The 22,746-nt window shown below is 38.3% G+C and overlaps 1 protein-coding gene and 1 long non-coding RNA gene across 7 annotated transcripts in view; one reads left to right on the forward strand and one right to left on the reverse strand.

Annotated features, from left to right (window-relative positions):
• The window catches only part of MYZAP (myocardial zonula adherens protein), a 43,724-nt gene that overhangs the window by 10,665 nt on the left and 10,313 nt on the right, over positions 1-22,746 (forward strand). For 3 of the 4 annotated variants that reach the window (XM_023934085.2, XM_086849042.1, XM_086849040.1), the window contains exons 3-10: positions 4,769-4,927; positions 7,142-7,234; positions 9,599-9,712; positions 10,577-10,729; positions 12,944-13,069; positions 13,931-14,059; positions 15,724-15,809; positions 17,945-18,050. In XM_023934085.2, the coding sequence (XP_023789853.1) occupies positions 4,769-4,927; positions 7,142-7,234; positions 9,599-9,712; positions 10,577-10,729; positions 12,944-13,069; positions 13,931-14,059; positions 15,724-15,809; positions 17,945-18,050 (966 nt within the window). The remainder of the gene's footprint in view (positions 1-4,768; positions 4,928-7,141; positions 7,235-9,598; positions 9,713-10,576; positions 10,730-12,943; positions 13,070-13,930; positions 14,060-15,723; positions 15,810-17,944; positions 18,051-22,746) is intronic. The other variant, XM_086849041.1, reaches the window with a different exon arrangement.
• Positions 1,985-22,746, reverse strand: part of LOC147650712 (uncharacterized) — a 33,873-nt gene continuing 13,111 nt past the window's right edge. Inside the window, exon 6 of one of the 3 annotated variants that reach the window (XR_015275823.1) lies at positions 1,985-4,127. This is a non-coding gene — a long non-coding RNA (uncharacterized LOC147650712). Of the gene's footprint in view, positions 4,128-6,855; positions 7,154-9,553; positions 9,754-22,746 lie in introns of those variants that run through there. The other 2 variants (XR_015275824.1, XR_015275822.1) reach the window with 2 other exon arrangements.

The following is a 22,746-nucleotide window of genomic DNA, read 5'->3' on the forward strand; positions in this document are numbered from 1 at the left end:
CTTCTGAGGTTACTGCTGTATTTGTTGTATCTTAGTTCCCTAATGTGTAAGCACTGGCATTCTATGTACAGATTTCATGGGTTAGATAAGACTTAGTATAATGTCTGGCACTTCTCTTTTGAGATGGACATCTAAATTCAACACCCAAGGAGCTTCAAAGTTGGAACATGTTCAGTGATGCTTCTTGCATTCTTCATGAATTTAAGAACACTCATGTCTGTTGTGGCATATTTTCCCTATTGTTATACTATTTTAATGTAAAACATTCCTACATGTAACATGATTTTCATGGGCTGTAGAGGAATATGAAAAGATATAAAAACAAAATTACCTTTTGTCAGAGCATAGTAAGTTTTCTTGGTGAGCTCAATGTTATAAATGTGTAATTTTACTGAGTAGACAATATGTAACCTCAGTAACAGCGCGAATATTTTTGTTCCTTGTGTAACTAGTGAACAGGTTATTTTAGATAACTGGTTATTTTAGAAATGCCTGGAATGTGGCTGTTAAGGAAAAGATAAAGCCTCGTTTAACTGATATAATTCTTGTTAAAAGTTTTTTGATGGTGTAGGTAAACAGAAGATCATGAGTCAGGAAAATTTCAAGGCCACAGCGATACTTAACACAGAATTGTGTTAAGCATTACATTACATGTCCTTTTTTCTCAAAAAAGATATGTCTTCTGTGCTTTTACTTCAAATTTTGGGGCAGGGAGAAGTATAAAATATGAGCCTATCTGACTTTCATTTATAAAACTGGTAGATTTAGAAGCAGATCATCCCTCAGTGTTATTTACATAATGCAGATAAAACCATGGGCCATAGAAAAAACAGCTAAAAACTTAAATTTATGGTTTGGTTTTGTAATGTCTTCACCTGTTTCATGCTACTTGTGCTGCCTCTCTGGACAGAGACATAAACAGGATGCATGGTAATTATCAAGACTTTTGCAACCTTGGGGTGTAGGCTTCTGTTTTAAATATTTATTAGTTAGGTAAACACAGTCTGTGCTCCTTTGGTACATTTTGTGTGATCACACCAAGCGCAGCTGTCTGTTGCTGCAGCACAGACAGGATGTGTTCCTGGAGGCTGATCCAGGATGTGTGAGCATCCACACGATGTGTCCTTGCTGTCACCTTGAGCTGTCTTTGGAACTGACTGTAGGTACAAAGAAATATTCACAAACTGATTAATCTAACTGCCTTTTCAGATCATTAGCTCACATTAGAAGGGATTTGGCTGATATTTTGACCTCAAACAACAATGGTTGATTAATCTAATGAACCCTTCCATCTTAAAGCACTATTCCAGTTAGCTTTACAGTATTTACTTGCAATTGTATTTGCTGTTACCTTCACTGAGATGCCTCAGTGTAGATCAGAGCAGAGACCATTGAGGATCTGTTTGGAAAAATATGAGTTCTGAGAGTGGGTATGTATGGGACACAGAGGAAAATAATTAGAAGTATTTGACTTTAAAAAAAAACTGTTCTGTAGTTCTTGAGGATGTAGAAAATCTAGGATTTGTGAAAGAGGAAGCACGGGAGAGAGGATGTGTCAGAGGGAGAACAGACTACGAGGCAGAAATGGAAAAAAGCAAAGGGAGAAAAACAGAAAAAGGTGGAAGTATCAAATCTCAAATCTCTGCATTCAGAAGAGTTTTCTAAGAGAAGACTGCATCAGGTCATTTTTGGTTATTTATCCAGAACCCTGAAACTAGTGGTCATGAGAAGAAATGAAAAGTTACTAAACAGAAAAGTGTGAGTAGAAGATGAGCATGTCTGGAATAGAGCAGCAATGAAAAAGGTTAAGGAAACATGAGAACAGTTACTTGGGTAGGTGTTGGCTCACACATCTTTAAAACAAGCAAGAACTGAAATTTTAACAGGCACTTGCCCAGGACTCAGATAGAATGGAAGAATAAGGAGAGGGTAAAAACAATATCCTGTATTTTAAGTAGCACATAGAACTGGAACAGTCAGCAGATGATGGAGAGTCTTTTAATCTTCTGAAAGAGAAGTAACAAAGGCATCTTAGGAGGCTTGTGCAAATACAGATAACAGGCAAGTTTAGCATTGTTGCAAGAGATGTGTAACCAGTCTGCCTTTGTGCAGTACCTAATCCTGCATGTACTGTCCATTATAATGTAAATTTAAGTCTGTTCATCTCTGAAATACATATGTAAGTGCCATGGGTGATTCTCTAGCTGCAAACCCATTGGTCTGAATTTGCAGGTCTTTTTTGGGAGAGGAGTGAGGGAATCCTTCAAAGCATTCCTTAGGAATGTGTTCATAATATTCTAAAAATAAGGAACTTGGTCAGAATTTTTATGCCAGAACTCTGTAAACAGCACTTTGGACAATTCTGCTAATGTTTCAGAGGCACAAAGGACCTTGGTATTGCGGGTGTTCAGCTATTCACCTCATTAAAAATGAGTGATCATGGGCAAAGGGCATGGATTTATGAATTCAGTGTCTGGTGCCTTGGTAACCTCTAAACAATCAAAGTGATTATTCATTCTGTTATCAGGAAGATGGAAACTTGTGTGTAATCCCTTTTTCCAGATGCAGGGGAGGAGCTGCAATGAACTGTGAAAGAAACTGTACAACCCTGGAAGCAAACAAACACAAAATAATTTTGAGTCATGTCCCTATCTGCTTTCTGTTAGCTAAGTATAAAGTGTAGGCCTTTTGTTTTTGCACATTGAAACAGCAAAACAAAACCCCCAATAATACATAATTATGAAACATCTCGTTTTGAGGATATGAAGCTTTGCATAAAATGTTTTCAAAGTGCAAAATTATATCATGTATAGGAAGAGCTAGTTGCCCAATGTTTTCTTCATTAAGTGGTTTTAGAGCTTTCTTTTCACTTTTCATGATGGCTTACAGCTTTGTTGTTGTGTGCTTAAAATGTTCTTTACCAGGTGTCTGCTTTGTGATTGTTCTCTTTGCAGCCCTGCACACACACACACCCCCAGAGTTTCAGCAACGTGGTTATACTATTAATGATGTGATAAAGGCAGAGCGTGTAGGATTTACAGCGTTGAGGAAAATCTGTCAGTGCCATGTGGAAAGGACACAATATAAACCAGATGTCTGTCTCTATCAATTTTTCTTAATACAAGTAAATTTTCGAAGAGTTTATTCGTATATTGCCAGCATAGTTGTGTTGGTTTGGCTCCTAAAAACTGAGAGTGCTGCTGCTTTAGGCTGCAGATGGTGTCCTCTCTTCACCATCATGGTAAGGACTGGGGATCTCTAGGATGCAGCTGCAGATGGATATACCATGCTGAGCTTTGTCTCTTTAAGCCTCTGTTTGATGTCAAAGAGAGTTTAGACAGTGCTTAGAGCAAAAAAAACCAAAGCAAAACATATTCTAAAGTCAATGTAGTAAATGTCCTCAAGTGTACCTGTACCTGGTATATCCAGCATAAGAAAGATCAGTAAAACCATCTATACCTGATTTTTTTCTAGAGCTGACTTTTAAAAAACCATGTGCAAAGCTTATCAGTAATAGCTGTGTTTCCAAACTTTTCATTCTAACTTTCCATTCAGAAATCACTAGTTATTTTTAGGTTTCTAGTTTGCAAATATTTCACATTTAGTAAGAATATTTTCCCGTTTTTTAAAAAAAGTCATAATGTGGATGTCTTCATCTGAGGTAGTTGTTTAAATTCCTTGTAATCAAGAAGAGAAATGAGTAGTTCTGAGGCCTGACTCATTTCAGGTGCTTGAGACACAAGGATGTTTCCCTGGGCTGATTGGGAGGGAGGAGAGGTGAGTAGCTAGGTCAGGTGATGATCTGAGCTTGTGGATATTCATTTACATGCTGAGGAAAATGATTCCTGCTGTTTGCATGAATATTTTCCTTATGAAGTGTATTGATGAGATGAGCAAGAGAAGTCTGTGAAGGGTGGCTTGAAGCAAGACATGCGATTATTACATTTCACAAATTTCTGCAGATCATTCAAATAAAAAATGTTGGCTTTTTAAAACAACCTCTGTTTACATAGCAAGACCTGATTTAGAAGGTTCATCCTTCTACAGTACTTAATAACACAGGAACACCCACATAAATGCTATTTCATAGCTTTGCTGTAGCTCTTCCAATGTCAGTTCTGCAACATCTGTAAAAGAAATGGAGACCTGAAATGAGTTTGATTGCTTTGGAGGTTCTTAATTAACTTTAAAGGCAAACTGAAATTCTGCTTTGTTTATCTTCAAGAGAAACAGATATTTTCTCTTTTAAAAAACACTGCCTAAAAGGTTTTAATTTCAGTTTCTTAGCACTTTCTATGTTTTTTGAGTAAACTTGTGAATTTTTGTTTCCTGCAGCAGGGAGTTTGGGAAATGAGGGATAATTCTGTGGTTGCAAGAGTTTAGAGGGAACTAGAGACCTGAGTGCTCTGCAAGAATGCAGAAAAGTACCATCATTGAATGAAAATAAGCCAGGTTAACCTTTTCTTACATGCCTCTTCCTCTCCTTGTACAAATCCAGCCGTTGTCTCTAGCTGTGCCTACGTGACTTCCATTGAAGGCAGTGGTAATCAGACATCTCTGTTTTCTTTATCAGTTATAAATTGGTCATTGTTCTTTCCAAAAACATGAAGGCTGATAGGTTGGCTCCAAAGTGTTTGGGAGTTAGTGTTCATATGTACTGCTGTGCTTTAACTACAAAAGTGTTTTGGTGTCTCTCCTGGCCCTAAATTACTGTGGGTTTTTTCAGGTTTTTTTTTTTTAATCTAGTACTGACTTTTCTTTTTTTTAGGAGCTCTACCACGTACCAAATGGGGTGTCTCCAGGGAAGCTCTCTCATGGGATGGTGTATGGTGTTGTGCATCGAACTGACAACAACCATAAGAGAGAAATGGTGGTTTATGGCTGGTCAGCTGACCAGCTGAAAGAGGAGATGAATTACATTAAAGAAGTGAGTTACATTTTCACCTCAAAATTTGTCAAATACCCTTTCCATATATCCATGTAAAGCTGTGAGGGAATAATGGGATGACTGATGTCTAGACCAACAGCTCAGTTTGAACTGGGAACCTACTCTGAAGCTAGATGCTGGCCTTGGTAGTATTTGAGTTGGGAAAAAAGCATGCTCTATACCTGGGAACTGTGCTTGCTAATGGTATAAACTATGTAAGCAGACACCTGAAAGGGTGAAGTCTCTCTCTTCCTCTGCTTCCCCCGTCCCCAAACCCCAGCTTTGAAAAGGCTTCTAAATTAGGTGACATAGTAAAATCACTTGGGTATATTTTGGGACAGCCTTAAAATAGTCAGCCTAATAAGGATGTCTTTGTACTACTTTCTCTGTGCCTGCTCATTTATCACAGTTGGCAGAAGATCTCCTGAAAAACAAAAACTGCATTTCTGATCTGCTTGAAATTTTTCTATTCTTGAAACTCAGCATCTCTTTCCCCATGGGTTCTCAGACTGTGGCAGTAGCACCCTAATTACCTCAGGGCAAATCATCTGACCTCTTTCCATCCGCCATCACCACCCAGGTGGCTGTTGGTCAGAGCTTATCGTGTTACACTGATTCAAGTGCAAACTGGGTTGATAGACAAGGGAGGAACCCTGAGTCAATCGAGCAGTGTAAAGCACTGTAATCATGTATGCTCCTTACATCTGCCTGGCAGAGTTCACCACTCTAAAGCTGCTGAGGTTAGGGACTGGCAGAGTCTGTCAGTGCTGCAGTGCTGGCAAGGCACACAAGCTGCTTTGGCTGCTGTTTTCCTGCCTGGGTAGTTTCTCTGCCCTGCTGGGGTGGTTCAAGGGGCAGGTGAATTGGCACTGCCCTGTCTGTGGTACCTGAGGATTGCTTGGGCTGAGACCATCTCCCTGCCCTTGTCTGTCCCTTATGGAGGGACACATCAGACCAGGTGAACAGCTTGTGCATTCAGGGTACTGATGCTTTCAGGAAAAAGTAGGAAAAACATGGGAAGAACTATGCTGTCTTTTGCTCTTCCATCTTCTGGAAAGCTGTGTTCAGCTTTGCTAATTTGTGATCTTTGGTCTGCCAGAATAGTGTTGTCTTTAAAAGCAGAATCCTAAACAAGAGTCCTCAGCTTGTGCTGTGTATGTGCTGACTCAGACCAAAGATGATGGGCCATGTCAGAGCTGCTGACAGCTTCCTCTGCCTGAGTCAAATTTGCATCTTGCAAGAGAGTGTGCCTGTGCATGGGAAGGCACAGGGTGAGTGCTTCTTTCCTGATGTGCCAGGCAGGAGTCAGCTCCCTTCTCTCTTCCTCATCCCAGAGGGTGGTTTGGGATCACTCCTTGCATAGGTTTGGTGGCCAGTGCCCCTCTTTCTGGGAGGCAGTGGTGGGGATTCTGTGCAGAGCTGCTAAAAACATCCCCTGCTGAAATTTACCTTGCCCCACTGTGCAGACACAGTAAACTCACTGCCCTAAATGATCTGCAACCAGCCTGTGTTTGGTAGAGGTGAGGAGGGGGAAAAAAAAAGAAGTTGAATTAGGTAGGCTGTAGGGAAACATAATTGCAGTGGCATGTAAAGCCAAACTGGAAGCCAACTTGGGTTTTTTTTGAGGGTTCTTTTCTAGAAAGGCAAGGAATAATTTGCATCCATAGTTCTTGAAATCAAATTGAGTTCTCTGTTCTTCAGATTTGAAATTGCATTGGTAAATGTAAGATAATTTGTTGTTTAGTTAGATACAAGTCTAAAAGACTGAAATTGAAAGTGTTTATCTACAATTTATACCCAGGGGAAACCAACTGCTTTTAAAAGTATGGACATATATTAAGTCTGTGCCTTATTTTCAGAAATAAAACAATATATGGTCAAATTAATTTTAATTCATTTAGCAATCAAGTTAGAATGACTTACAGATATTTAATTTAAATGAATTTATTTAAACTATTCATTTACAAGTGTTTAAGCATGTACAGAGAAGTTTAGAATTACTCATAGTGACAGTTATTTGTATCATGCCTATGTAGACAAGTCTTGAAACTTAAGTTTTTGTCTTTTTCTTGAGAATAAATTGCTGTTATGCAGTGATAGATTAACAATGGAAATTACAGAGAGTGACAATGAAGAACATGGAGAAAAAAATCATGTCCTACTGAATAAATGGTGTAATCCAAATTTTTGATAAAGGTGTTTTTCTGACACCAGGTGAGAGCAACTCTGGAAAAAGTAAGAAAGAAAATGTATGGTGAATATGATGAAATGAAACGAAAAATACAGCAGCTTACAAATGAACTGAAAGTAAGTATCCATTCATTTGCAGGGAAAGCAAATGAGAATAACTGTCCCAGCGTTGTCTAGAAATTTGGTTTGCTTTAGCAGAACAGAACTCATCTCCCAAACCACTCCAGTTCACTGTTTTATGACATCTGTAATTTCTTAATTTATTTTTTCCATCCAGGAAGGTAAAGCAGGATAGAGATGCTTTTGCATATGAAATTAGTAACTGGCTGGAAATTCTTGGAAATAAAAGAATGATCTTGATACCATTGCCTGTGTGTATTAGTAATTAGTGGAGATGGATGTAACAGCTTCCAGGTGAACTGAATACATAATATTGATAATTAGGAAAAACAGATAACTTTGAGTCATTTTGACACTTTGCTCTGTTTTACTGAATCTATTGCTTAAACACTAAGTAAAAGAAGTAGCAATATTCATTAGTATTAAAGTGCTAAGAATTACTTACCTTTTGGTTTTTAATGGAACATTTGAATGGTCATTCAATGACCTTTCTTCTGACATGCTGCTTTAGCAATAAAAGGTTTTGCACTCTTTAAAAATAGCCTTCATATTAAACTGCTGAGTTGTTTGATCCAAAAAATCTCCCTGAAAATTTGCTTTGAATTTGTTTAGCATTGATTTTCACATCCCTGATTCAGAGGACGCTTTGGCAATTAAAAGTATTCTGACTTCCAGGGACTGTGACCTTGACATGCCCTTTTGCCATCCTCATTTGGAGGTTGTCAGTTCCCTGCATGCTGTACTAGGTACAAAAATCAGAATGTGCTCTAAACTGCTACTTTCATTCTGTGCAACTGGTCTCAAAAAAGAGGAAAAAGAAATCCTCCTGACTTGAGAGGAAGAGAGAAAACACAATTTGCAGAAACTGAGTTAAATAGTCATAATGCTACCAGCAAGAGTCACTCTCTTCCCAGCATGCATGTAGTAAATGCTGATTCAGGTGCAGCTTTGTTGTCTTTGCTGCTGATCTTCACTGAATAGCAGTGATGATATCCTGCACTTCCAGAACTTCTGTCAGACCAGTAGAAATCCTGCATGAGTCAGAAATTCTTCCTTAATTAAGGGTTTCTGACCAGCTCTGTCAGAATATCTAGTTCTGCAGAAAATTTGCAGTTCATGAAGCTTCCTTCTGACTTAAATGGCACATTAGGAAACATCCTTCCCTTTTATTTTAATACTCTAGACTGCCTGAAAGGAAGCACAAATGTTGTTCTTCCTAATAACATGAACTTTTTGTTTGGTTAGTTATTTGGGAGCTGATTATGGTTTTATATGACTATTGTTGTTTTTTGTGCTATTTGCGACTCCTGTTTAAAATCCTTTCTATATTCTTTTCTTCAGCTTTCAATCACTGTGCTTTTATCTTACCTATTTCCAGGACAACTTTTTGTTCGTAAAGTTTGTTTGAAATTTGTTCTTCCAATATCCTGCCCTGGGCTTCTTCACACAAGTTCTTACCTTGTAACCTTCTTAATCCATCCAAAGCATATTTGCTTTCATGTGTTTTACATGAGCACACTTTTATAGAAGTTTAATGGTGACTACTTGGCCTCTGTTCCCTATGCTGACCTAATCTGTGTATGGCTTGGTTACTACACACTTTCCCTTGTATCAGTCCCTGGTGCTCTTCTGTTTTTATCAAGAAGCAAATCTGATCCATCTAAGAATGTGAGCTGGGCTGGCTTCCATTAGTAACACTCCTTTCCTCCTTATTATTGGAACATTTGTAATTATTTACACTGTTTGGGTTTTGGTCTCTTCTTGAATGATGTCATTTTGTGTCTTCACCGCCACTCCCCCCTCAGTTTTTTAGCATGTGTGTGTGTACATATCAGAAAATGACTAATTTTCACACAACAAAGCCCTCTGGCTTCCCCTCCCTGCTTTGTACTGTTTCATCCTTACGTCTTCTTGATGTTGCTTCTTTATGTACCTGATTAGTCAGTTCCTTCTTAATTAAGGCTTTTCTACAATTCACAGTTCTAGGCTTCCTTATTTCTTGCATTCTTCTGCTTTTCGCTCTGAATTTTTACAATCTGCCCACTCTATGTACATAATATTTCTGAATGGACAACTGCCAATTGTCCTCTTGTCCTTTCAAGAAGAACAGCTTATACAATGATTGCAGACTAACAATAAATTTAGATACTCATGCCCAATTTCTGTTAGATTATTTGAATTATAAGTTTTGTTTCTTTGTTTGTGAGAATATACTTTGAAGCCTGTATATTTTAAGCATCCTAGTACTGTGAAAACGACCTTGGTGTCTTTCGCTTCTTTAGCTCTCTTGGAAAGAATAAGTAAACTTGATCATTATTCTATATAAAACATTTTTTTTTATTTTTTTTTTCCCCTGCTCAGGTGACAAATGCTCATCAGGAATCCTTAGAGAATCATGTGCGAGTGCAGGCTGCAGCCTTAGATAGCTTTAGCGAAATGAACAGCTCCTTGACATCAGCATCAATAGACTTGCAGGTACATCTTCATAGCTGCTTCCCAGCTCACAGCTGCCTTTTCTAATATGGATTTCAAAGCATACAGAAAACATGGATGACAGATACAGATTCTAACACTAAGCAACACCATGAAGTACTGTCGTGGATGTCTAAAGCACCTGATTTAGGAAACAAAAATGTTCCAGAAGTACTTGTGTTTAAAAAAACCATTAAAAATAGTGTACAATAAAGTGATATAAAGAGATACTGATATGCAGCAGACTAATACCACAAGTCATGTCTTTATGAAGGATCTAAGGTGAAGATGTGATTTGGTCTGTGTAGTGCAAAGTGGTACATCTACTGACTTAGTTCCACCTTCAGCTGGTAACAGAAATTAAGTGGCATATTTGGAGACACTTGTGAGATTTTATATACCTGTGAAATGCAGGGGGAGGGACAAGGTGGGAGTTAATTTTCTTTATAAAGACTTCAAAATTCTCATTTATTTTAACTGAACTACTTAATGTCCCTGCTTTCTTGTATGTAACAAGTATGTTACATTCTTGTACATTACTTTTCTGTTTTCAGTCACTGCATTTTGTATGTATGGCATGGCCCTTGGACAGAAGGGAAGATTATTCATACTGAAATCTATCTGTGTTCCTTTTTGTCTTTTAATAGTGTTCCAAGAGTTGCTTTCACTGAGTATGCTCCTCATGGAAATACCTTCTAGCAACAACAAAAGACATAATTTTAAATGTTAAAACTTGCAAAACTGTTCACGCTGCATTAATATGTCAGGAAGCTCATTAAATGCGCTGTCTGTTTCATAATCTCTTGCCTATATTAATTCATCAAATTATTTCTGATTTTTAATATGTGCTTTGCCTCTTTCTTCTAGAAAACTCTAGTGGATGTTACATTGGAGAACACTGACATAAGGGAACAAATAAGGAATTTAAAACATACACATGAGCAGTCTATGGAAAAGCTGAGAGAAAAGCAAAAGCAACTGGAAACGGCACAAATTGAAAATCAGTTACTGAAATTAAAGGTGTGGTATATAAACTCCCCTAAAAATACTGCACAGTAAAGGCATTAGGTGGATGTTAAATGAATTCCTTGGCCTTATCTGTAAAGGGTTCTTCATTCTTCATGCCCTCATCATGCCCTCAAGCTCACTTATTCCTATGAATCAATACTGGTTTAATAAGGAAGAATCTGAGCTGGCGACAGGCAGTCTTCCCATAACATGGGACATAACATAAGAGTCAAAGATGTTGACAGGTGAAAATTCAAACCATTAAGTGGTTATTAGCATCCATTTCTATTAATTGAAGGAATATTACAACTCTGCACATTGCTACATGAATTTCTTGGTATTGAGTTTCTTTGGTATTGCACCATTTTTAATAGGTAGTCTGTTGAGTCTTATAAGCTTGTGGTCAGCAGGTAACAGCAAGCGTCTTCAAAAGAGAGTTAAGCTATTTCTTTTCAAAGAAATGCAAGGGAATAGAACACAAACTGCAAGGTTTAATATGACAGAAAGCTTGACCATGTTCTCCCCTCATCAGCCAAATGTATTCCTTTAATCTCAAAAAAACCCAAATAAAACAAATCCCACCCCCCCAAAACCAGAAACCTTTGTTTCTGTTAAAATTGCTCAAAGTAGACCAATTTGCATATAGTACTAAATCAGAATTTGTCAAATTTTGCAAACTGTTACTACTTTTGGTAAAGTTTCTGAAGTTGAGGTGACTGCAGCTATATTCATGTTTAATTCTGTCAGAGAAGATGTTTCTTTCTGGCTGTTTCACTTGTGACTAGGACTCATGCTTAATGATGAATGGTTAAACAGGAAAACATAAGTGCCCTTCATGTTCTGCTTTCCTCTCACAGTGAGGAAAATATATACAGCCTATCAAAGTAGCTGTATTTTGCACCTGCTGTTGTCAGCAGGAAATAAAAAGAGGGAAAAACCAAGTAACAGAAGCAAAGATGACGCAATTAAGATTCTAAAAAAGAAATCTGGGCTTCACTATGATGTTAAGGACATGCCCCAACAAGTTAGAGAAAGAGGTATGCATGCTTCTCAGAGCAGGGAACTGCAGCTTAAGTCTCAGTTCAACTGAATGTGTAAGGGTTTGTTTATCTTCAAGCATGTCAAGCTCTGCAGAATACATGCCCTGCATTTACACAGCAGAAGTGTAAATTCTGCCCTCACATTTTCAGTTTTAGTACCAAGTTGGTGAATAATATACCTCATTACTGTCTTTGACAGTTAAATATAAAATAGTGTTTCAAAAAGTACCAAGACATCTAGGAATTCATTCTAGGAGTGAATGTAAGAGGATGGTGAGGGATCTGGGAGGCTGGTGTAACTACTGTGTACCATGATTGCATTCTGGGTGGAGAACACAACACACCTGTGGGGCTTATTAAGGAGGTTTGGTTTATTCATAAATCTGTAATAACTTATGAGTAGAGATGTTGCTCAAGTGTATTATTACAGATGCCCTGATACATCTACCTTTTAATGCTTGTTTTTATTATCCTCATTGCTCAAGGTATAAGGAAAGGAATGATGGAAATAAAAGGCCAGAGATCCTATTCCAGTTCAGTGCATCTTGTGGAATCTGTGGTTTAATAATTGGCTTTCTCTAAATGATACTATTCTTTCAGGCTTCCTGAAATTTGGAAGGTTCATTAAACTCCACCCCCTCATAAAGTGCAGGTCACTACCTGTGCCCCAGGGCTGGCCTAGGTGAGATCACAAAGGGAACAATTGCAGTAAAAGTGGAGTCCTTCAGGGTTCATCCCTTTCCAAAGAATGAAACCAAGAGAGAGCAGGGAGGGTACTGCAATAAAGTATTGCTTTGAGTGTTCGTGGTCATTTAGAAACAGTTGAGTGTAGCCCTTCTCTAGTTCATGCTTCAGTAGAGTGGGGGGAGACAGTATCGTTTCAATGGGGAAACAAGCCAGGTGACTTGGAGGCTGTTAGGGAAAGGTTCAGCAAAGAGGCATGGCCTGGTCTTGGATAAGCAGTGACTAAATGAGCTTAATTCAGACAACATGGAACTTGATGGAACAGTAACTTCTACAGATTCAAATGATGTGAAAACTGGCAGAATGCTGTAAATGGCCTTGATGCAAATGGAAATCTACTTTTGCAATGTCAGATTTATAACAAGGGGGAGCTTAACCAAACTCTTTATTTTCTCATCATGTGAGCTCTCTTCCTTCTGTGGGCAACCTTCCTCTCTCATAGGTGGAATCATCACAGGAAGCCAATGCTGAAGTCATGAGAGAGATGACCAGAAAGCTGTATAGTCAGTATGAGGAAAAAATGAGAGAAGAGGAACAGAAACACAAGGCTGAGAAAGAAATGCTCCTGGTATGTACAGCCAGTCTGTAAGAGCAGTACTTAGCTTGGATGTAGTTTCTCAATCACTTCGTTCTCTGGAGTTGACGTGTGTTCCTTTGCTTCTGTCTCTGTGATTAGTCATGCCATAGTTACTAAGCTTTCCAAACTTCTGGGGTTGTAGGAATAAGAAAAATATGTGTTCAAACATAGTAATGTCAATGATAATCTAGATTTCAAAATCTGAAATAGGGTAATTAGGTTTTTTTAGACTTCTGATTCTTTATAAAATACAATATCCAATTTTAAGTGAATTTAAGAAGGAGAAAGGGAACAACTTCACTGGATGCTGCTGGAGCAAGAACTCCCCTGTGCCCCAGTTTCCCTCCCCCTCAAGTTAAATCTTTCTGTGAGTAGTCAGTTGTTGTATTTTTTTAAATTATAAAGATAGATAATGATGGAGATTGAAGATAGATGCTCCTTTTTATTCATAATGCTTTACATGTAAGGAAAGTACAAAGCTGAATGTGGCCAACTATGGTGTTTAGAAAGCTGTCTTTTGCAGCATCATAGTTTTCTCATGCTGTTATTTAACAGCATCCTCAGGGAAAAGGAAGGGAAATCAGCTATCTCAGAAATGGGTAAAAGTTTCTCTTGGATTGTCATAATGATGCTTTACTAATGCCTGTGTATTTCAAAGTACCCCCAATCTTTTGCTCTATATAATTCACTTTTAGGGTCATAACTCCTTTAGATTTCTGAGCAGGTGTAGTGAAAAGCTTTGATCTCCTTAAGAGCTATTAGCATGGCTCTATAGCTGAAAAGAAGAAGAAATATTCCTTGTTAATATATATAATTATTATATAATGGGACTGTAAATGTTCTTGTTTGTAGGAGGAAACAAATCGGCTTCTGAAGGCTATTGAGGAGGCAAATAAGAAGATGCAGATTACAGAAACAAGCATACAGGAGAAAGACCAGAGAATTGGTGAGCTGGACCGGCTGATTGAACGCATGGAAGAGGTATGAGAGCTGATTGCTGCCTTGAGAAGAAATGCACACGTGCATGGAGGAAATTTCACGTGTTATTGTTCCGCTGCTCAGTTCCCTGCTCAGTGACATACCACTGCTGTTTCTACATCTTAATTACTGTATTTATATCAGTAAATGCACCTGCACTGCCATAGAGAACCTGTGATAAAAGAGAATTTAAAAACCATTCAGTGTCCCTTCAGTGTGCAAGGTGTCCTAAGCCTAATCAAGTAATAATCATAAATGACCTAGAGTCTCTTAGAGATGTTGTTGTGGTAGGTCCATAGAGTGCACAGAGCTCTGTCTGGGGATGGGTAAGAAGCTGGTGGAGAACCTACAGGGTCAGGGTTAAAGGGAGGGCAGGGACAGGTGACATTAGAGTGGGGGCTGCCCAGCCAGGAAGACTGAAAGGCTGAGGCCCTTTACAGACAATGGGAGCAGACTCTTGTTCGCAAGCTCTGGTCCTCATGGGGATTTTCAACCACCCTGACATCATTCGGAGGGATAACGCGGCAGAGCATAAGCAATCCAGGCTCCTGGAATGTGTTCATGATAACTTCCTTCTCCAGCTGATAGAGGAGCCAGTGAGGAGAGGTGTTGTTCTGGACCTTGTTCTGACCAACAAGGAGGAGCTGGGGAATGTGAAGCTCAAGGGCAGCCTTGGCTGCAGTGACTATGAAATGGTCTTGGATGTACTTTGGCATTTCTCATTTCATTCAATGGCAGGCAGCTCATTATCTTTAAAGATTCATGCCTCACTGTCTCAAATACAGGAGCAGAGAGTGTTTTAGTCAGTGGAGGGAGTCTTCTGCTCTTTCAAATGAAGTGGTTTTGTTCACCAATTTCACTTTATTGTAATATATATTTATTATCAGTATCTGCTGAGAAATATGTTTTTATAAGCCAGACTTGTTGGCTTGACTGGTTAGTCCAATGTGCATTGAGCCCCTTTTGTCTAATGCTTGCAAATCCATTAGTAGACTTAATGATTACACTGAGAAATTACTCAGCTTAATGTGCCCCAGTGGTGGCTCCATTAACTTAATCTGGGCTTCAGCCTACAAGTTTTAAGTATTATGCACTGAATGTAGGATTGCAGTGCAGTTCACAAGTACAAATGAGTTCCTTCACATTAGTTCTTTAATCTGCTCTTATCTGGCTGATACTCACCCAGTGAGACTGAATGCCTCTTAAATTGCTATCAAGGTGGATAACACACTTACACTGCTCTGTTAACTTGTTTGACTTGGACCTCAAGTCCTCACAGATTTTTACAAGCACTTAAAAATAAACAGGGGTGAAGAAAATGCCGAAATACCTTTTATCTCAGTCTTGGATTTTTGGAGTGATAATGTGGACAATTTGACATTTATGTAAAAGTTTTGATGACTCATCTTTTCATTGAAATAATTCAGTTTCAAGTACAACTGTACATCTTCATATAGGAAATTGAAAACTGATCTTGTGTCCATGCATAGCTGGGAAATTTATTTTAGTATTATGTATTCTGTGTTCCTTGGCTATAGAAAAATGCATTAATTTTGTTTAATCAGTTTCTATTTTAATTTCACAAGTCTTGTTTTGAATTGCAATGAAATACACTTTGTGAAGTCTTTACATACATGGAGAACTGAAAGATAGCTTTTCTTGTTTAGGAACGTCACCAGCTGCAAAAACAACTTGAATTAAATGAACGACAAATATCTGGAGCAAAATCTGAAAACAACTCCAACAGTGAAAGGTGAGATATGACTTGCCTATGGAACTTCTATTGCTAGGAAATTTCAGGGGTTTTTTTTGGTTTTGTTTTTGTCTTTTCAATTCATCTGAATTTTGCCTTTTCTAATGTTAAAACTGCAGTCTGGTAGGGATTGTTCATCTGAATGTAGGTTTATTTACATGTAAAATATTGAGACAATTATATTTTGCAACAATGACCACCATCATGCATCTTTTCAGAAAAGTTGTTTGCAAATGTGCCAAGTCCATTGTAGACATAACAAGCTGTGACATATCTGTGGCATGCATTTTTCTTAAATCTGCATTCCCAAATTCAGAGTATTATGATCCTGACTATGAATACTTTCACTATCTAAACTCAAAGGTTTATATGACACTGCTTGAGTGGGTAAAGATGAATTATAACCACAGACTGAATAAGAGTACTTGATTATTTCTTATGTTTCTGTGGCACCCAGAAATTCAGGTTTAAGGTTTTGGGCATCCTGCTGTTCTTTGGGAAGCACAAACATAAAAGGAGGTCCCTGCTGAGAACTACTCAGTGCCTTGTATTGATCTGTGACCAGCTTCTCTGGTTTCAGGGTAAGAATGGCTTTTCACAGCAGCCTGTTAAAATAATAACTTCGAGTGAACAGATGTCGCTCGCATACAACATAGAATATGGAGATGAAAGATAATTGCTGTTTTCCTTTACCTCTGAATAACACAGACTCTTCTTGCTTCAGTGAATCCTTTTCAGTGTGAAAAGTTACACTGCAGTAAAAGGGTAAAGGCAGTGTTCAAGCAGAAATTTGTGCAATGCAAGCAAACTTACAGTTGCAATCTATGCCATGCAAGCAATGAATCTGTGTTTAGATGATGCTGGTTTATTCTTAAGTTGTCCTTGCCTGTCTGTACCTTATCAGACACTTGAGCTCCACCTTAGGAAGGATGTCTGTTTCATTTCTCCAATGATACCAATGTTTAAGATCCTGAATCTTCCAATGAGCTACAAAATATGTGCTACAATTGCAATCAAAATATAAATAAAAGTCTTGTAAGACTTTAATATGCACAGCTGAAAAACCTGCAGCAATGCTTTGAATTTCTTGAGTCCTTGTCAAAGTACTGCAGTTACATTTCTGCAGAGTACTTCACTGTTAATAGAGACTCTTTTGGGGGGAAGCAGCATACAATTCAGTCATTCACTGGAATCATGTCTTACGGTTTGCCATCTGCTGCTTTGTCTTAGAATGGTTTTTCTATTTGCAGCTTTAACAGTTTTTTTTTTGCTGTGCACAGGCCAAGATGAAAAAAGCCTTTTTGTTTTTGATTCCCCTCCTCCCATTCTCAAATCCTGTCCAATCCTGAACCTAGGAGTACAGCAGTTTATTTTGTAAGCAAGCGTTTGCTTTCTTTGACAAATTTTAAGAATTGGACATTCAGATAACAATGGAGACTCCCATGTCCAAAGAGACAAAAACTTATGGAAAAGCTTCACTTCTGTTTCCTTGCATATTCTACAGCTACTTTTCTGACAAGCTGCCAAACCAACTTGTGTCAGGAGTTCTGTGGGAGTTTACTTTCTGTATTAAACAGATTTGAAGAAATGCAGAATCTATCTGAAGAGTTGTATGCACAAATTTAAGCCATCCATAGCATTCCTGCTGACTGTTGAGGAGTTAATACTATTCCAGTTAGCATTCTACTGCTGTCGGCATCTCTGCCAAATTCTTGACTCAAGGCTCCCCTGCAGTAAGACAGCTTTGAAAGCAGACCTGCTTCTTGGCTTTTGTTTAGCATACATTTCCAAGATATTTGCAGGTAGTAGTATGTCAGGATAAATGTTTCTCTCTGAAGCTAAAGATCTAGTTGTCTAAAAGCCTTTCACTGAGATGGGTTTTGTCACATTGTTTAATTGTCAGCACTTCAGGCTCTGAGTAAGCATGTCAGTATGCAAGACAAAGGTGAGATAACTTGGGTGGAGACAGCTGCTTGGACTAAGATCACATTAAAATGTACTTTGGACAATTTGACATCTGTCAGTGCAATTTGACTTGCCTGTCCTGATTTATGGTGGACTGTGGGGGTTGTTCTTGTTCTGCTAATACTGCATAGCTCCCCACTTACAGGCTTGATTCTTGCATGTTTTGCCAGGTCACAGCATTTGGAGGAGGTAGCAGCCAGCCTGAGAGAGCGGATCAAGCATCTGGATGACATGGTCCACTGCCAGCAGAAGAAAGTCAAGCATATGGTTGAGGAGGTGAGATGTAGTAAAACAACTTGGAGTCTTTGGGGAGCACTGATTCTTTTAGTACATAATCCAAAGATAACTGTGTTCTTTGTGCAGTTGCCTTATGCCACCTTTGTTACTGTGGAAGTTGAGTTAAGCATCTGGAGCCAGTGAAGCAGAAAGAGTAGATGGAAGCAGTTTAATCCAGTGGCTGTGGGTTATATACTGTGATCTTTAGGCTGACACTGATTATGTATCTCTTCATGGGTATTCAGAAAATGTGACACAACTTCCAGTTCAATTTGAATCATTCAGAGGGCACCTCTGATATGATGCAGTCTAATCATTAACGGTCTCCTTCCTGTACAGAAGTGGAAGGCAAAAGCTGACCTTTATTGTTTTGTTCTTGTGGTTTTGGGAGATTTTGTTTGGGGTTCTTTTTGTTTAATGTGATTATTCACAGAAATAGGTGATCAAGCACAGTTTTTCACTGCTCATCTCTTCTTACCCTGGTCTGGGGACATCATCTTGGCTGCTGCCATTTCCTGTAAAATTTTAAGTGGAATTTTACCGGATAGATGCTTTAGATTAGAGGCTACCTATGTGTCAGGAAACTGTTCTGCAGTCAGAAGGCTGTAATTGCAAGCATTTCTGTTTCTCCAAGTGGAAAGAATGACATGGAAAACGGAAAAGTTTAGACTGGAGCTTTACAAAGCTGACTGACAGCTCTATTAGATAAGCCTCCTACTGCACAGAGGATGGGCGTTCACGAGATACCTTTGGTTTGTATCTGGACATCATACACTCAAGATATCAAATGTTTAGAAACCACTCAAATCTAAAGCCTTCTTTCTGCATTCACAGTGTGCTGCTACAGGATTTCTGATTAGGCATGGAGATGTTCCATTTTTGTCAAGTTTGTATTTATATGTATTTACATATGCTTTGTTTTATAAGATGCTGATGTAGTTGTTCTGTATGATCAGATGTGTGATACTAAGTCTTTTATACAGAGGGATTAAAGTTCTTCTGTTGTATCAGACATATCAAGTCTTGAGGTTTTGGTTTTAGTTAGCTTGCCATTATCACTGTTTTTAAGCATCATAACTGGTCTAAACCTGAATTTACAGTCTTTATACCATGTTATTTTATGAAGGAAAATTTCTCCAGTCCAATAATCCAGTCCATCTAATTAATGGATTATGGGAACAATTTCTTAATCTGTTTTGTATCTCTGTACACCAGACATTGTATTAAGAGTTTTTTTCTGTTGGTTCTAAACAAAAGATCTAAAGGATTTGTGATACATGTGGCACCCTGAATGAATCTATAATACATGAGGACAGTGACCTAAGTTTTGTCCTTTATTACTAAATATATTTTAAACTGCTGGTTGTAACTTGACCTCTAGTGGGCTGCATTGGTATAACAAGTCCTTTCAGCTCCGTATTTTGTTTTGGAATAAAAACACATATAAGGCTTGAGCCAATAATTATGATTTCATTAATATTAGATTTCATAGGTGAGTTTAGCTTGCTAATTCCTTGTAATGTATATTTCTGATCCCTTCATATACACAGAAAGCCCTTCTAGACCATCTGGTTATCCTATTTAACTAGTGTTAGGTGACCAAGTCACTAATTAATTGTCAAACATGTCTAACTGCTCTCTGACTGCCTGCTTTTCAGATTCTGTTAAACCTCTATCAGTCTTGACTGCCATATAGCCGTAGGATAGATATTTTTGCTTTCTCCTTTAGTCTCTGTGTGTTTTAATTTTAATTTTAATTTAAATTCAGCTTCCTTGAGAACTGCATGAACACCTGTGTAGCTACATCTCTATTTTCACTAGTGAGCTAGCTAAAGACTCCTGTACCAGAGGTTTGATCAGATCAGGTGGTACCAAATTCATCAGGCATTTAATGTTTGGGGCTTTGTTTCTCAATTTTGTGCTGTTTGTTGCTTGTGTTTGTATTGTGCTTGAGAAAATATCCATAATATAGTTGGCACGCCCTGTTTTAAAATGGACTCTTAATTAAAGGCTTAAAAATAGCAACTTTAATAATGTAGAGAAGAGTTGCTGTTCACCACAGGGCAGGAGAAAAAGCATTGCAGATATGTATGGCCTCAACTGTCCAAGCATGTGGTGCTTTTCTCTATGTAACATTAGATAAGTATTTTTTGGCTCATTTTAAGCAAATACTTGCTAACTATGCCATAGAAGCTGAAAAATTTGCAACAAAAATACTGAGAAGGAATGTTATCTAAAGACTGTTCTGAAGTTAGGTTAAAAACTAGTGAGCAGCAGCACTAAAAATATCTGCTAGAGTAAATAGGGAAGATTGCACTACTATTTAAGTCCCGGAAGCCATGTTCATCAGGGTATATTTAAACACACATCCTCCCTATACTAAATTTAACTGATTACAGAATGTAATGGCAAGGAATATCAAGAAAAGTGTAATGAAAACCTGCCCTATTACTCACTATTGCAGTATTTTCATGGCTGGTATCTGTAAAATAACATGCCATCTTAGGGTTTATGAGGGTATTATAATGATATTGATAATTTGCATTTAAATAATTGAGAAAAAATAAATAATTGAAATGCTAGAAATCTAGCTTTCTGAAACACTTAGCTTCTCTGTGGCATTCAATAGAGTGAGAACAGGCTAGCCTGGGAAACTCAGGAGAGAGGTGGAAGTAAGTAGTCAAAATTATCAGCAGTGCTTATGTTTGAAGCTGAAACAGAGCTACTGTATGAGCTTCTAGGTGAGAAAGCCTAAACTTGCTTGACGACAAGATGAGCTTTGTTTAGTGTTAATCTTTGTACATTGGACACAGATCTCTAGTATAAATAAGGGGTTTACTTTGCCAGTGTAAATTACGAGTTTATGCTGTTACCATCTCCAAATGGTAACATCTCAGAGAAATTGGAGAAATGAACCTCACTTCAAAGGGATGCTGAACAAACAAGACGTACTTCAAACTCATATGGAGAACTGTCAAAATTGGACAAGTACTGAGATGAATCTCCTGGCTGAAAAAAATTACAAAATAAATTGCTCTTAATCCTTTTTTGGGAAAGATGACGGATTTGCAAGTGACAGATGCAGGGCATTTTGTAAAAGAACAGCAAGCAGCCAGGAGGAAGTGAAAGAGAAGCTTTATTAGTGGAGTTTTGTGATGCAGGCAATTCTAACACCTCTGGTGCTATTTTGATGGCATTTAAAAATGTGTTAGGAGGTGGTGGTCAGTCCTAATTTAGGCATGAAAGGGGACACTGGCAGAGAAGCACCAAATGTAGGAGGCCATGGAGGTAAAGAGTATTAACACCTTCCTCTTCATTGATCTTATCGTGTTGGTACTGAATGCACTGGTAATGTGATCTAGGGAATTGAACCCAGGCAGAGAAGGACACTCACATTTCAGTGTGCTTATACTCCTTAGAAAAGAAAAAAAAAAGCTTCTGATTTTTTTCCTCTGAAAAGAAATCCTTCCATCTCAAACATAAATAGAACCTTTTTCAACTTGATTTAGTCAAACAAGTCATAAATTAAATAGAAGCACAGAAAATAACTTTCAGAAGAAAAAAAATCAAAGAAATAAAATGGAAGTTTTCTGAAGTTGGTGACCTTCAATATCTCTGTGTGTTAGCTCTCATGCACACATATTTTTCATCCTCATAGGGATTCTTTTCTGTGAGAGCAAAAATTGCTGCTCATTAGTGTACCAGCTGAGCAGAAAGTTATCCTGAATAGTCTTAAAGCCTCATGTTCTCATTAGAGAGAGATTGCAGATGATGTACGGCTGACAGATTTATCCCTGTGTTGAACCTGTTTGTTAAACAAATCTATTTGTTCACAGTTTAGTGTAGAAGGTTTTAAATGCAGTGCTGGCAGTTAAAAGTGCAGGACTTGCATCTGGCAGGTGTTTAGAAACCCAGCCCTTTTCTCATACTATTTGTTCAGTGCAGGCTTTCAAAAAATGAGTGAGGAGAGACAGATGGCCAGTGGGTCGCCCAAAGCTCAGATACAAAGCCCATGCCTTGCCTTGCTATCTTGAAGTATAGCTGGGCAGAGAGAGACTTGCAAAGGCAGTCCAGGGAAAAGACAGTTTGATGAGAGGAAGAATTTGCAGGGAGACTCACAGGTGAGAGGCAGAGGCACACAGACTTCAGGCCCTTCCACTAAGGAGTTCCCCCTGCAGGGATGGGACTGGGCAGGCAGATGCAGGCACAGAGGCACCACGGGAGGGTATGGGAAGCTGCTACCACCACACTGTTCCCTTCAGGGTTGAAATTGCTCTTGTTCTCTGAGAGGGATAAAAGCTTCTCTTCTAAGAATCTATCTCATGGGTCAACCAGTTAATCCTGTCTGTGCCACTGTAGGAAATTTCATGTAAGATAAATGAAATACAAAGCATAGATTTTAAATTAGCAAAATAATTATTTTATGGCTTGATCTTAATTTCAAACCTGGAGAGATTTAAGAGAGGTTTAATTTTGAGATTTATGCAATTCACTTTGAAATGGATTGCAATTTCATTGCACAGTAAGCTCATTTTATATGTAATGTTTCATTGTTGAGAAGCAGGAGAGGGAAGGAAATCAACATATCAGCATTTACATTTTGTAAGCAAGGCAGGGGGGTTGATGCAGATAGATACAGGGAGCTATTCTGAAGGGGTCTGAAGAAAAAAGGATATATGATAGGATATATTTCATG

Source organism: Cyanistes caeruleus, chromosome 13 (assembly GCF_971803275.1).
Source record: "Cyanistes caeruleus chromosome 13, bCyaCae1.hap1.1, whole genome shotgun sequence".
Classification (NCBI taxonomy): domain Eukaryota; kingdom Metazoa; phylum Chordata; class Aves; order Passeriformes; family Paridae; genus Cyanistes; species Cyanistes caeruleus.